The sequence below is a fragment of the Phyllopteryx taeniolatus genome, chromosome 5 (assembly GCF_024500385.1).
Source record: "Phyllopteryx taeniolatus isolate TA_2022b chromosome 5, UOR_Ptae_1.2, whole genome shotgun sequence".
In the NCBI taxonomy this organism is placed as follows: domain Eukaryota; kingdom Metazoa; phylum Chordata; class Actinopteri; order Syngnathiformes; family Syngnathidae; genus Phyllopteryx; species Phyllopteryx taeniolatus.
Window position 1 is genome coordinate 18,199,773 of NC_084506.1, and position 15,196 is coordinate 18,214,968.

The 15,196-nt window shown below is 42.4% G+C and overlaps 1 protein-coding gene across 14 annotated transcripts in view; it reads left to right on the forward strand.

Moving 5' to 3' along the window:
• The window catches only part of LOC133477940 (unconventional myosin-IXAa-like), a 118,851-nt gene that overhangs the window by 79,876 nt on the left and 23,779 nt on the right, over positions 1-15,196 (forward strand). For all 14 annotated transcript variants that reach the window (XM_061773321.1, XM_061773311.1, XM_061773318.1 and 11 more), the window contains 12 exons: positions 1,508-1,703; positions 3,585-3,704; positions 5,385-5,460; positions 5,617-5,763; positions 6,173-6,212; positions 6,291-6,413; positions 8,122-8,202; positions 8,296-8,406; positions 8,975-9,097; positions 9,166-9,315; positions 9,465-9,766; positions 11,066-12,214. In XM_061773321.1, the coding sequence (XP_061629305.1) occupies positions 1,508-1,703; positions 3,585-3,704; positions 5,385-5,460; positions 5,617-5,763; positions 6,173-6,212; positions 6,291-6,413; positions 8,122-8,202; positions 8,296-8,406; positions 8,975-9,097; positions 9,166-9,315; positions 9,465-9,766; positions 11,066-12,214 (2,618 nt within the window). The remainder of the gene's footprint in view (positions 1-1,507; positions 1,704-3,584; positions 3,705-5,384; positions 5,461-5,616; positions 5,764-6,172; positions 6,213-6,290; positions 6,414-8,121; positions 8,203-8,295; positions 8,407-8,974; positions 9,098-9,165; positions 9,316-9,464; positions 9,767-11,065; positions 12,215-15,196) is intronic.

The window sequence follows — 15,196 nt, forward strand, 5'->3', positions numbered from 1 at the left end:
TCCTGGCACTTAAACTCACAGATCCCTCTGGTGTATTGCAGCAATATATTGAGGTTCTCTCTCCAGTGGCATTAACGGTAAAGGCAACAAAAAAAGGACCATTTGTAAAAGAACCAAAAAAAAAAAAAAAGAACTCTGACGACACTAAGATTAATTTGTGTTAGTTTTCATGGACAAGGCATATTAAGCAATAGGAGAAAAGTCCTATATCCAAAAAAAGTAATTACTATCTTCAGAAAACTTGTTTCATATCATGAAACTTCCTTTCGGACACCTAAGGGTAAAGACATTTTGGCATTAAAAGCTTGAAAAATATTACTTTAAAATATTTTTTTTTCTTAGAAACAATTATGACTTTTTGATGGATAATAACTGCCGATAAGTCAAATACTCATATCAGTAGAATGAATTCATCTGCTAAGTTTAACCTAGACGTTAGTGGACATTATGGAGCGTCTTCACTGCAGGTAAATGAATTTCGGTGCATTTCTTTTCTGTACGCCATTTATTTTCAAGTTTTATGTTGTAGGATGAGTTTGAAAATATATTAACGTGTTTTAGGATAATAGTTTGTGGTATATTTAGGGTTGAAACTATTAATTTAGGCAATTATAAAAAATCTGTGGGGAACGTCAATTTTTATTTGCTATTCGCGGCAGGGCTCTGTCCCTATGAATAGCAAAGGTTTACACTACGATGTGATTCACTCAAATTATGATACGATTCACTCCAATCACGATACAATTCCGTGTTCACATCATGAGTAGCTAAGTTAATGTGCTGTCTGTGTACAGCACGTAATAGTTTGTAAATGACAATTGTCATTTCCTCCTTTTTTTAATCAATATACAGAACACCAATCAGAGAAAAAAAAAGAAGAAAACTTTTATGACATGGTGAAAGGGGCTTTTGTCAAGGCAGAATGTGTTGATACAGCACATCCAAAGTATAATTGGCCTACTTCACAGATGAACCATCTTTTCTCTCCTTTCGTCCAAGCCTTTTATGAACTTGTCATGCTGTCGACCTACTTTTATTTTTATTTTTTCCGCCTCTCCCCCTGCTAAATCTAATTCACCCGCTCGCCTCCCGGCTGCACTCTGATAAGAAGCACATGTGCTGGAAGCGCTCTAGTGTTTTGGATAATACAAATCTGTTGCAGTTGGTTATCCCGGGCAGTGGAGAGGTGTCTGGTGTGTGCTGTGTGCTGTGAGATATGTCCGGCAACGTGACTCACTGGGCGAAAGAAAACAATTTAAAGCACGGGTGTCCAAAGTGTGGTCCAGGGCCATACTTTGCATGTTTTGCAGGCTACATCTGTGTTTTCATTGGCCCATGAAATATTCTAGCAACAGTGGTGAACCGTGCATTTGGCACCTGGGCCTTCCCAACTTAATCCACCTCTTCGTACCACCACTATTAGGTTGCAAACTTGCAATTATAGAAACGACCCATACTATACAATAACAATACCTAATGACATTTCAGTGTCTCCTGCTCTGTTCAGGACTTCCGGGAGAAGAACACCGATCACATGCGTCCCGACGTGGTGGCTTTGCTGAAGAGCAGCAAGAACGCCTTCATCTGCGGCCTGATGGGTATCGACCCCGTGGCCACTTTCCGCTGGGCGGTGTTGCGCGCCTACTTCAGGGCCCTGGTGGCTTTCAGGGAGGCCGGTCGCCGGCACACGCACAGGAAGACAGGTGAAATGGCTGCTGCTACGATTTACTCCATCTACGATACGATTCACAGCGATTGTGTTGCGATTCATTTCAATTATGATTTGATCCACTCAGAATTTTAATGTTATGTGATATTATTCATTACAATTATGATATAATGCAAATTATATATACAAATATATACATATAACTCCTATTACAAGAACATACGATCCACTTTGGTTACGATACAATTCACTGCAAATCTCATGCAATTCACTCTGATTACGATTTACTTCAATTCACCCTGATTACGATTTACTTCAATTACGATATGATTTACTCAGAATTCCAATGTGATGCGATAATACGATTCATTGCAATTCTGATATGATTCACTTCAATAACAATGTGATACGATTCAATTCATTCCAATTGCAATGCAAAGAGATAGGATAACGATTCTTTCCAATTACGATATGATTCACTCCAATTGCAGTGTGATGGGTGACGATGCAAATCACCGCAATATATGCTACAATTCAATATGATATACTTCCAATTACAATATCATACCATTCACGCCAGTTACGACACACTTGAATATGATGTGTCACTCCAATCACGTCACGATTTTCTCCAATTATGATTCGATTCACTCTTATTACAATAGGATGCGATACGATTTACTTTATGATTAACTGCACCTGCAATGTGGTAGGGTACTATACAATTCGCTACGATTAACTCTAATTAAGATACAACTCACTCCTATTACAACGCGATATGATATGATTCACTCAATTACTTTATAATGCACTCCAACTTTGATTCTCTACATTTTACACTACAATTCACTCCAGTTATGATACTGTGTTCACATTGTGGCATATTCTCCCGTTTGCTTAAGTCAAAAAAGGCGTGCTTTTCTGGATGCGTCCACTTTCCCGTCCATTTCATTCTATGAATTTGTGCACCTTTTCGCTAGTTACGCACTCTGGCTGGAGTAATCCTTAAATGTGGGCATTCCCTGCCAAATCTGGTTTAGCGTGCATTCTCCCAAAGACTTTAGCGTGTGTCGTTTTCCACCCTCCAGAGCCTGTTGTAATGCTAGCGCCCTGTGTAGGTGAAACATCCTATTTCTTTGTTTTGATTCAGTTAACTGCGCCCGTGTGGCTGATGCATGCTGACTGCCCAACGGCCGTAATGCGTCCCTACCACATTACGCCGACACCCGAACCTCGACCTATTATATCATTAATTGGCGAAAATGCTTATGAGCCCAGTATTCTGATTGAATTTACTTATATTGGATTTATTCAATACAGAATACACATGCTCCTAAAGTAGCTTGTTAGATGAGCAGTGCACGTCTCACAGGTGACAACATAAACAGAATTTAATGGCATTCGGGTCTCACAAAAACTCCACGCTCCGGGAATTACAGCCATCCTCAGACTTCAATGAGTCATGCCTCTTAAGTTGGTGCACGCATCTGAGCCAGGTATCTCAGAAGTCATTACGGGAGAATGGACGTACCTTGAAAGTGTGCAAGCCAGGTGCGTAAAAAGAAGACTTCGGCATGATTTTGAGAATATGGCCCATTGTGAGTGCTTATAGTTAGTTCTCAATAAAGCCAAAGTGTAGCCGAACTTAGCGTGGTTGTCCGGGACGTCTCTCTATTTTTGTCATGACGTGACCTGATTACACTCACAATAGCGTGAGATTTGTTCTGAGACTTGCAAGACCCTCGACAAGATTTGATCACTGACAACACATACTGTAGACGATTTGAAATGCTGTAGAGGATGAAACAATGATGAAGGAAATTATAGGGTTTATGGAGTTATGGAGCAAATTATCGCCGCATTTGATGATTTGATTTTATGTAATTTACAAAGATGATCTAAATCTGATTGCTAGGTCATGATGCTGCCATCCCTTGTGCCGCTGTCAAAACTGTCGACAGCTTTAGTTTCCTTCATCATCCTGTTCACCAGAGGAGCCTTGAGATCCTTCAAAGGTGCAAAGACGAGAAATACAGTAAGTAGGTCCATGATTTCTTCAGTTGCATATGTTGAACAGGATATTGGTCGGTTGGTTGGTCACATTTAACGGGACATTAAAGAACAAAGTACAGTATTGCAATAGTGGAATGCAGATATCTGCCCCAAATTGACAGCTGTGATTTGATTTAAGAGAAGAAATTTGTCTGACTCAATTAAATTACACTCATACTGGTCATGTAAAATTGGCTTGCTTTTAGCGCCTTACTTATTACTGTAAGCGCCCGGCTCGAACGTCATTCTTGGAAGTCGGCGCCTTGTTAACGGACTTTAAAATGGCGGCAGATTTCCAAAGTGAGCTCAAGTGAAAACTCTTCTGAAATCAATTCCAGCTTGAGGCCGTTACTTGTGGTCAATAACATGTGGACTGAGAAGCTTTTATTACAGCGGCAAACCATAATAGAACCTCGGGCGCTCAATTTCCTTTGTGACTGATCGGAAAAATCAATGGAATTTGTCCCCTGTGGACCGGCAGGAGCCTGCAGATGTTGACAAGATTGGACCTTCTTTATTTGTCATGTGTATAGTTATTTTCTCACAACATGCTGTTAAATGGAATCTGATTCACTTCACAGAAAGATTACTAAACGAGCCTAAATAAAAAAAGAATAGAAGGCTTTGTTGAGCACAAATGTGCATGTTGTAAATAAGTAAATAAGTGTGACAGTGCGTGTGTCCAGTACTGTCACTGATGAAGGCTTTTTCCAAGGACGTCTTGGACTAAAAATCCCTTAATATTCCCGACTATGAAGTAAAAATACATGACAACATTCGCTGTAAAAATACTGTTATCTTATCTTTAGCAAAACAAGCAAGGAAAACACATAACATTTTGTTTTTTAATGTAAATTTGTAACTAAATGTATTTCTAAATACATTTCAATATTGTTTTAATTCATATTTTATACAGTATCATGCCTACTTTTTAATTAAATAGGAACTAAAGCCCAGATGTCGAAACGTTCTGTGGTGTTCTAAATGTGCGTGTCTTCTTTAGCAGCTGCTGTTTACTTAAATCTACAAAGTATTTATTTAAAAAAATAAATTTAAAACATTGAATCAGCTCACAGTGGGAATTTGCTAGATAGTGACGTATGTGAACCAATATAATTTTAATAATTATAGAGAAACCCAGAAAATGTGTACATTCTGTATTTCATAAAATGTTTATTGGTTTTAACTTTTGTCATTTCATTAATTTTAATTAAATACATCTGAATTAGTGTTTTAAAATGTTTTAATTAATTGTACTGTACATACAGTATATAATACAAATTAATCCAATATTTTTCATTACACAAAAGTTACCATAACCAAAGCAATCAATTTCTTTGTCATGTATATACTGTATGTCATAAAATAAATGAAAATGTCTAATGTTCAGTACAGTTCCATACTTACTTTGGTTAAGTTACACTAACGTAAAAAAAACTATTCAGTGGTTGGCAAAATTCCCATACTTTGTAAAATGTTTGCTGGCTCTCACAAAGTTAGCAACCACGCATGCACACTTCAATCAAGGAAAAGCAGCCAGATAAGGACCTCTGTGAAAGTAGCAAAGCTGCATGTTAAGTGATAAGATGATTTACTGTCCGCATGAACAAATCAAGTAATCATTTCATGTCGTGTTCTTTTCCTTTTATTCTGTTCCGTGCAGGCATCACAAGGAAGAATCCTCGCTCTCCGCTGTCAGATCTTCAAGGTGCCAACACCCTTAATGAGAAAGCCAGCTGGTGAGTTATCCATCTCTCTTATAAATCACAAAGTTAGTACAGGTAGCTCCGGACACGTCATGTTCCCTCATTGTGCTTCCTTCAACACATCTGCAAAAATTCAAATTGAAAGCCCGCCTTGATATTTCCTCCGTTTTCATTCCTCCCCCTCTGCAGGGATGGCTTCGGCGTCGGCTGCAACGGTCGCGGCCCGAGGTCGGGACGCCTGTCTTCAGCGGGGAGCCCGACGGCCCTGGGGGAGGACGGCATCTTCGTCAACTCGTCCAACAGCAAACTCTTGGAACGAGCTCAGGGAATCCTACTGTGAGAACTAGAGCCATCAAGTCGTACAGTGAATCCTGTCGAGCCCTGATGTGAATAGTGGGGAAAAAACAAAAAACGAGTATTTGATACCCCGCCTCATAAAAATTGCGTAAATTCCAAGTACCACCATCATGACCAACATTAAAATACAGTAGCGTAGCATGTCTAAGTGTTCATAAGAAATGAGGCAGAGGCTTTATTCCTAAAAAGTACTGTATATGTAGTGTTATTGTAAGCCACTGTATCATTCTGCACATTAGTTTAACACTGCGCTTAAATTCAGTGGCACCTTGACTGGGCTTGTGTCTCAAAACAATCATATGTCAAATCCTCCATTGAAATGTATGGAATTGCCTCTGTTCTGCATTTAACGTCTGCGAATGAAATCCTCATTTCTCTCTTTCAACAGGAGAAACAAAAACTGCAAAATCAAGCCCAGTCTACCCAAGGTAGGACCCATCATCACATTGCTATTAAAGATAAAATATTATATTATTATTATTTTTACAAAAAATTTCTTTTACTAGCACTTGTTAGATGTGAAGTCTCTGCGCCACCTGAGCAGCGTGACGCTACACGACCGCATCACCAAGTCGCTGCTTCACCTGCACAAGAAGAAGAAACCACCCAGCATCAGCGCACAGTTCCAGGTCAGTACTCGTTCTTTGCTGCCCCCGCCTGGACACTTGGTGGAGATTACCTGCCGAGCAATGCAAAGCATTTTCTGTCCAGTCTTCCATATAATTTCAAATAATCCATGCACAAAATACAGAAACATGTACTTGTGTAAACTATAGTTATGCTCAGACAAAATGGAACTGATTCCTAAATGTTATTTAAACTAGCAAATAGCTGTTTTTTCTCTTGTGCCTCTTTCTTGATGACCAACGTACATATCATATCTAACAAGTAAAATGAGTTTTAAATCTGCTATTTTGGTATGATTTAGTTGTCTTCCTTGTAATTGTTAAAACATTTTGTTTTATCGCAGAAATATTCCGAATAGGAGTAATTATTCTCTAAAGTTGTCTCTCAACATACATGCAACCCTGTTACTAAAACCTTTTTAAGCCATCTAGAGGAAGAAAAAAAAGTAAGATACATGACTCAGCAGAAATTACATCATCAAGCTTGTCCTCTCTTCTATTTGTCCACATTTTTTCAGTGTTTCCAGCCACAATGGTGTGAGTCACACAAACCACTGCAACCCTGTTATTAATAACAGAATATCATCTTTTCCTTTTTTTAATCTATAACTAGGTTTAAACTTGACCAGTTAGCATTGCAGCTAACACAACGAGCATGTATTCTTGAGCAAAAACCTATCATATATATATTATCTTCATATAACTTCAATAACTGTGAACTGCAGTTAATTGTAACTGAAATTAGAGTAACACTAAAATTAAGTATTCAAATAAAATGTAACTTTCTTTATTTAATTGCAAAGCATTTATTCAGCAATATTTTTTAAATATATGTTTTTTCAGGTGCCTGGGTATCTGTAGTAGGCTTGTGCTAAACAGCACCTGACGGAAGACAAGAAAATAAAATGTATCATAAAAGGTCTCCTGTTGATGGTTGAGCTGCACTAATCCAACAATATGAGGCTTTATTATATTATATAGTGTGCTGGAATGACCAAGACGTGAAGAAATGTGGAGTCGAACAGTTTTGTCCTGTTTATGGCATAACTCCTTCTTGTGACTGACTCCAGGTCAGCTCTTAGATCATTCTGAAGCTCCAAAATAGCATTGCTCCAGAGATGATATGTTGCGATATTTTTGGTTTCTGGCATATCAAAAATGAAACGATCCATTCTCCCCATCACCACAATAACCGCAGTCGTGGTTAGAGACAGCGGTGCCAGTTTGCACCTGCTTTTTCAAACGCTGTATTTAAAGACTCAAAATAAGCCACTGATGAGACGCAAAAGGAATCATTTGGTAGACAGTCGTGTGTGCACCCGGTTAGTATATCAGCTTTCAGATATGTTTGCATGAGTAATCAAGTTTGTGCCCGTTTTTACAAGTGCAAACCTTGCAAACCTTTAGGTTCTGAGAACGCAAGCAGCTGCATGAACTGCAAACACCCATGCCATCCATTCAGGTAATTAAGCCTCATATAAGGCTTTGTTACCTGATTATCATGAAATCGTAGCAAAAAAGTATTTAATTTTTATTTATTTATTTATTTTTTTCCTTCCCCTCTCAAAGGTTTTGGTGCATAAATTGTCCTCCAGTTATGGAATGACCCATATAATATAATAAGAAAAGAAAAGTGCCTTGACATAACTTGACGCAACATTGAACTGAATTGGTTTGATTGAATAAGACAAGATTGTGTTTGTGTGTGCAGGCTTCCCTCAATAAACTGATGGAGACTCTCAACCAGTCAGAGCCATACTTTGTCAAGTGCATCCGCTCCAATGCTGAAAAGGTTAAAAAAAAAGAAAACGATCATTGATGTTATGTCATTTGGTTTGTATTTCTGTTAAATTGCTACTAAAACATTATTTCTTGTCTTTCTCAGCTACCGTTACGATTTAATGACAGCTTGGTGCTCAGACAGCTGCGGTACACCGGGATGCTGGAAACGGTCCGTATCCGGCAATCGGGGTACAGCATCAAGTACACCTTCCAGGTAAAGCTTACCCAGGGCCGACCTCGGTTTCAGCAAAAAAGGTCAATTTGTGTGTGTGTGTGTGTGTGTGTTTGCGAAACAAAATCTGAGTTACAAGTAAGCTTCAGATACACCACCAAGTGAAAAAAGATATATAAATAATATATAAATATTCAATAGGCACAATCCTCATAGCGACGTACTGTAATTGCGCTTTATAAAACCAGTTTACTTCTTTGCATTCTGTTTTATTGTGTTTCATTATGTTTTTATACTATTCTGTGTTATTTTTCTTTCTTAAAAATGTAATCTACATAATTGTGGTGGTTTTGGGGGGCTAGAATAGATTAATGGAATTTTAATAGGAACAATCTTATACAATTAATTTTTGAGCTTGGTTTAGACTAGAATCCCCGTGGACCATCATGTTTGCAGAGGACTGTGATCTGCAGTGAAAGCAGGGAGCATGTGGAGGAACAGTTAGAAAGGTGGAGGCATGCACCCCCCCCCCCCCCCCCCCCCCCCCCATCTGCAACTGAATTAATAAGCGATCAGTGTTTGGTGACCGTGAACGTCATTTTCTTTCTAGGATTTTGTTCATCACTTTCATGTGCTGCTGCCTCGAGGCACAAGTGCGACCAAGTCAGGCATCAGGGAGTTCTTCAGGAAGATCCACCTGATGCCCGCCGGCTACCAAGTGGGCAACACAATGGTAACCACGCCTGCGAACTCCTCCTCGTGTCATCCTGTCATGTGAGTGACCAAACCTTCGCCGTTTAGGTGTTCCTGCGGGAGGTGGAGCGTCAGCGTCTTCAGACCCTCCTCCACCAGGAAGTTGTGCGGCGCATCGTCACGCTGCAGCGCCGCTTCCGGGCGGTCCTGGAGAGGAAGAAATTTGTCAGGATGAGGCTGGCTGCGTGTGTCATTCAGGTGAACTTTTTTCATGGATAGCATGTTTTAAGTTGAGTTGGCAAATCTGTGGCATTATTCACAAATTATTAACAGCAGCGAATAGAATAAACCGTGTTCACACCTAACAACTGGAGCCTTTTGCTAGATTTTCCTCATGTGTTCTGCAGCGATGGTGGCGATGCTGCCTTCTTAGAGAATCCGCCATGGACCTGAAGCTGGAGGAGCAAGCCGTCGTGTGCCTCCAGGCGGCCTGGAGGCGCTGCAGGCAGCGCCGGAGGTTCCTGCGGTGGCGGCACTCGGCCGTGGCGATCCAGAGAAGCTGGAGGCTCTGCTGCCGTCGAAGGACCCTGGCAGCCGTCACGCTGCAGGCGGCCTGGAGGAGATTCGCAGAGAGGAGTCGCTACTGTGAGATGTACAGGACTGTGACCCAGCTGCAAGCGATGGGAAGGGGTTACCTGGCCCGGCGCAGGTACAGAGAGTAGTGTGATAGCAGCTCCATGTAGTAAGTGTTAGGATCTTAATGGTCTCTCTGGTTAGGTTCATGAGGTAGTTATAAAGGGGGCGCCAATGTTTTTTCTAACTCAGGCCTTGCTGAAGGCTACCAGCTGGAGTCTACCAGTTGACAGTCGTAAAAGATCTAGGTGTCATCAAGCTTGTACCAAATTAGGCCTTCACAACAGATGTAAGCAGTTTTAACTGAGACTAACTGGCGTCTCGTCCTCTATTTTCAGGTTTGCAGTTGTTTTGGTCTTCTAGAATGTCCGCACCTGTCACCAAGTCAGCAGGATGCAGTGGCATCCTGACTTCTCAATTGTAGCCTGTGTAGAGGCCTGTGTGTTCAGTCTTCGGAGTTAAAAGATGTTTAAGCATAAGAAGAGGCAACATAATATTAATAGTTTACAATCTTCATATTCCAGAGCGGGCACTAAATTGTGTGTTCACTCACCTTAGCAGGTTGTCCAGATTGTTGGGAACAGGTGCAAAAGTGGTGGAGACCACGATTTTTAAAAGATGGTTTTGAGCTTTACGTAGCTCTGATGGTTTTCACCATGGAAAACTTGGGAGAGCACCGCAGGCGTAAAATGAGGTTTGAAGTGAGGAAACTGTCAGTAGAAGAGGCAAAAAAACATTACCGAGTTAGAGAAATCTTTTGCCACAATAATTTTGAAAAAGCCAGCAACTCCCATATTTTGTTTTATTTATCTTGTTCTGCGTGTGTGGGCATTGGATGTATCTGCTCATCCTGCATAACATTGTGTTTAAAACTATGGGCAACACACCCAAAAAACTGCCCTGTGAGAGGCCAGCACCAATTGCGATAGTGTGCTGGAATGACCCAGACGTGAAGAAATGTGGAGTTGAACAGTTTTGTCATGTATATGGCATAACTCCTTCTTGTGACTGACTCCAGGTCAGCTCTTAGATCATTCTGAAGCTCCAAAATAGCATTGCTCCAGAGATGATATGTTGCGATATTTTTTTTTTCTGGCATATCAAAAATGTTTACACGAGCAGAAAAGATCCATTCTCCCCATCACCACAATAACCGCAGTCGTGGTTAGAGACAGCGGTGCCAGTTTGCACCTGCTTTTCCAGACACTGTATTTAAAGACTCAAAATTAGCCACTGCAATTTGTTTGATGAGACGCAAAAGGAATCATTTGGTAGAGTCGTGTGTGCATCTGGTTAGTATATCAGCTTTCAGATGTGTGCATGAGTAATCAAGTTTGTGCCCGTTTTTACAAGTGCAAACCTTGCAAACCTTTAGGTTCCGAGAACGCAAGCAGCTGCATGAACTGCAAACACCCATGCCATCCATTCAAGGACCCATTGATGACCTCGTCTCATCAGAACCCAATAGAGTACAGAACCTGTCAGGAGAACCAACGGAAGACTTTCCACTCACGGAGAAAGACTCAGATCGAAGTCGCAGTGTGGACGAGGCAAGCCACAAGACCCGATCCAAGAGAGAGAGCAGGCGGATGAGAGAACTGGAGCATGCTCAGTTCAGCTTGGAGCTTCTCAAGGTTCGCACCAGTAGCGTCGGCGTGCCACCTCAAGGAGAGGTGGGTCCAGAGGACAGCGCCTGTCCATCAGAGGACTACCGCAGACCTTCACCTCTGGGGTCTCTCGACAGCTTTGAAATGCTCACGGTTGAGGACATGGATGCCGAAGGTTCAAGAGGTTTTGGATCCCAATCGACTGCGCCTCGGGTATGCACGAATACAGACAGTCACGCTCAAGAGCCAGTGAGAGATTCAAACCACAACGAAAAGCCCAAGATGGAGTCACCTCTCAGGACTGAGGGTCCAAGGGCAACATTTTACATCGCTTCTGACCAAAGTCCAGTTGGAGAACCAAAATGTGAAAGCCCCAGCAAATCTTACAAGGACAGACGGGAGTCCACCTCTCGAAGGCCTGTTGTGGTTTTGATCAGCATGCAAAAGGAGAGCCCTCTGGAAGAGCTGTCGCTGGTACCCCAAACTCCAGAAATAATTTCTCAACATAGAGAAGCACTGTCCAGATCCCAACAGACGCACATATCAGGTTTAGAGGTATTATCTACAATTGAACCACTACATGAAGGGACTACAAAGTCAAACTTTGTGGAAGAGATTCCCTCTTTAGTTCCCTCTTCAACCACTCTTGCAGAAAATCAAGAAGTACCTGGCCTTTGCTCCTTAGAAGTGGACATTAAGATCACCCTGGAGCCCAAACCCAGTGTTCCTCCCGTTCAACTGGGTCAGCAGGAAAAGAACACGGTCCCACCCGGGCAGGGAGCTCCCAGCCCGGTCGTTGACACCAAGCCACCCAAAGCCCAGAGGAAGACCTCGGCCCAGACTGTGACCGTCAACATGACGGAGAAGCCCTCGAGCACCGTGTTCTCGCCACCCAGGCGCAAGCTGCCTTTCTCTAAGTAAGTCCAAACCATGACAGGACCAGATTTGCTCTTAGTGTGTTGACATGACGTCACATGTACTTCCGGGTGGCAAGAAATGAAACCATTGCCAATGGCACCACAAGTGAACAAATTCTTCGACACTATTGGCAAATGTGTATCTCAGAATCAGAATCATCTTTATTTGCAAAGTATGTCAAAAACACACAAGGAATTTGTCTCCGGTAGTTGGAGCCGCTCTAGTACAACAGACAGTTAATTGACCGTGAATACTTTTGAGACATTCAATGTAAAAACACAGACACTGAGCAATAAAAGGTTACCAGTAATGTGGTAATGCCGATACATATTTTATTTTTTTTACAATTGTGCAAATGATGCTGAGTCCTCTAGCAATTTAGAGCAGTTGGCAATTAGTTCTTCTTTTCCTTTCGGTTTCTCCCATTGCGTGTCATCCTTTTCCATGGAATCTCCTGCATCCTCCTCTCTAACACCAACTCCCCTCATGTCTTCCCTCACGACATCCATTAACCTTCTTTGGTCTTCCTCTAGCGCTCTTGCCTGGCAGCTCCATCCTCATCATCCTTCTACCAATATACTCACTATCTCTCCTCTGGACGTGTCCAAACAATCGAAGTCTTTTCTCTCTAACTTTGTCTCTAAAACATCTAACCTTGGCTGTCCCTCTGATGAGCTCATTTCTAATTTTATCCAACCTGGTCACTCCGAGAGCAAACCTCAACATCTTCATTTCCGCCACCTCAATCTCTGCTTTCCGTTGTCTCTTCAGTGCCACTGTCTCCAATCTGTACATCATGGCTGGCCTCACCACTGTCTTATAAAGTTTGCCTTTCATCCTAGCAGAGACTCTTCTCTCACATAACACAGCTGACACCGTCCTCTACCCATTCCAACCTGTTTGGACCGGTTTCTTCACTTCTTTACCACACTCACCATTGCTGTGGACTGTAGACTCCCAAGTATTTAAAGTCCTCCACCGTTGCTATCTCCTCTCCCTGTAGCCTCACTCTTCCCCCTCTACCCCTCTCATTCATGCACACGTTCTGTTTTACTTCGGCTAATCTTCATTCCTCTCCTTTCCAATGCATGCCTCAATTTTTCTAACTGTTCCTCCACGGGGATTCCAGTCTAACCTCATCTGTCAGCCTATACATCACCACTGCAATCAGGAAGGGGCTCAGGGCTGATCCCTGATGCAGTCCCACCTCCACCTTAAACTCCTCTGTCACACCTACAGCACACCTCATCACTGTTCTGCTGCCCTCATACATGTCCTGTATTATTCTAACATACTTCGCTGCCACTCCAGACTTCCGCATGCAGTACCACAGTTCCTCTCTGGGTACTCCGTCATAGGCTTTCTCCAGATCCACAGAACCTTCTCTGTACTTTTCCATCAACACCCTCAAGGCAAATAATGCATCTGTGGTACTCTTTCTAGGGATGAAACTATACAGTTGCTCACAAATACTCACTTCTGTGGTACTCTTTCTAGGGATGAAACTATACAGTTGCTCGCAAATACTCACTTCTGTCCTGAGTCTAGCCTCCACTACTCTTTCTAGCCTCCACTACCTGCTCCACGTCCTTCCCATCTCTATCCCTCTGTCTGGCCAAGCTGTAGAGATCATTTTCTCCTTCTTTAGTGTCCAACCTGGCATACGTGTCATCATATGCCTCTTGCTTCGCCTTTTCCACCTCTACTTTTGCCCTACATCGCATCTCAATGTATTGCTTTCACCTCTCCTCGGTCCTCTCAGTGTCCCACTTCTTCTTAGCTAACCTCTTTCCTTGCATGATTTCCTGTACTTTGAGGTTCCACCACCAAGTTTACTTCTCTCCTTTCCTGCCAGAAGATACACCAAGTACTCTTCTGCCTGTCTCTCTGATCACCTTGGCTGTTGTGGTCCAGTCTTCTGGAAGCTCCTTCTGTCCACCGAGAGCCCGTCTCACCTCTTCCCGAAAAGCCGCACAACACTCTTCCTTTCTCATCTTCCACCACATGGTTCTCTGCTCTGCCTTTGTCTTCTTAATCTTCCTCCCCACCACCAGAGTCATCTCACACACCACCATCCTATGCTGTCTACCACTTCCTTACAGTCTGTAACCTCCTTCAGATTACATCATCTGCACAAAATATAATCTCACCTGCGTGCTTCTTCCGCTGCTCTTGTAGGTCACCCTATGTTCCTGCCTCTTCTGGAAAAAAGTGTTCACTACAGCCATTTCCATCCTTTTTGCAAAGTCTACCACCATCTGTCCCTCCAAGTTCCTTTCCTGGATGCCGTACTTACCCATCACTTCTTCATCACCCCTGTTTCCTTCACCAACATGTCCATTACAATCTGCACCAATCACGACTCTCTCTCTGTCTGGGATGTTCAGAACTCCTTCGTCTCGCTTCTTCCAGAATTTCTCTTTCACCTCTAGGTCACATCCTGCCTGTGGGGCATAGCCGCTAATCACATTATACATAACGCCCTCAATTTCAACTTTCAGCCTCATCACTCGATCTGAGACTCTTTTCACCTCCAAGACATTCTTAGCTAACTCTTCCTTTAATATCACTCCTACTCCATTTCTCTTCCCATCTACACCATGGTAAAAATATTTAAACCCTGCCCCAAAACTTCTAGACTTACTCCCTTTCCACCTGGTCACACAATATATCAACCTTTCTCCTAATCATCATGTCAACCAATTCCCGAGCTTTTCCTGTCATAGTCCCAACATTCAAAGTCCCCACATTCAGTTCTAGGCTCTGTGCTTTCCTCTTCTCTTTCTGCCTAAGAACCCGCTTTCCACCTCTCCTTCGTCTTCAACCCACAGTAGCTGAATTTCCACCGGCGCCCTGCAGGTTAACGGTGCCGGGGGTTGTTAACCTGGGCCACGACAGATCCGGTATGGAATTCTTTAGCTGAACGCTCATATTTGTTTGACAAAGTTTTAAGCCGGATGCCTTTGCTGAAGTAACCCTCT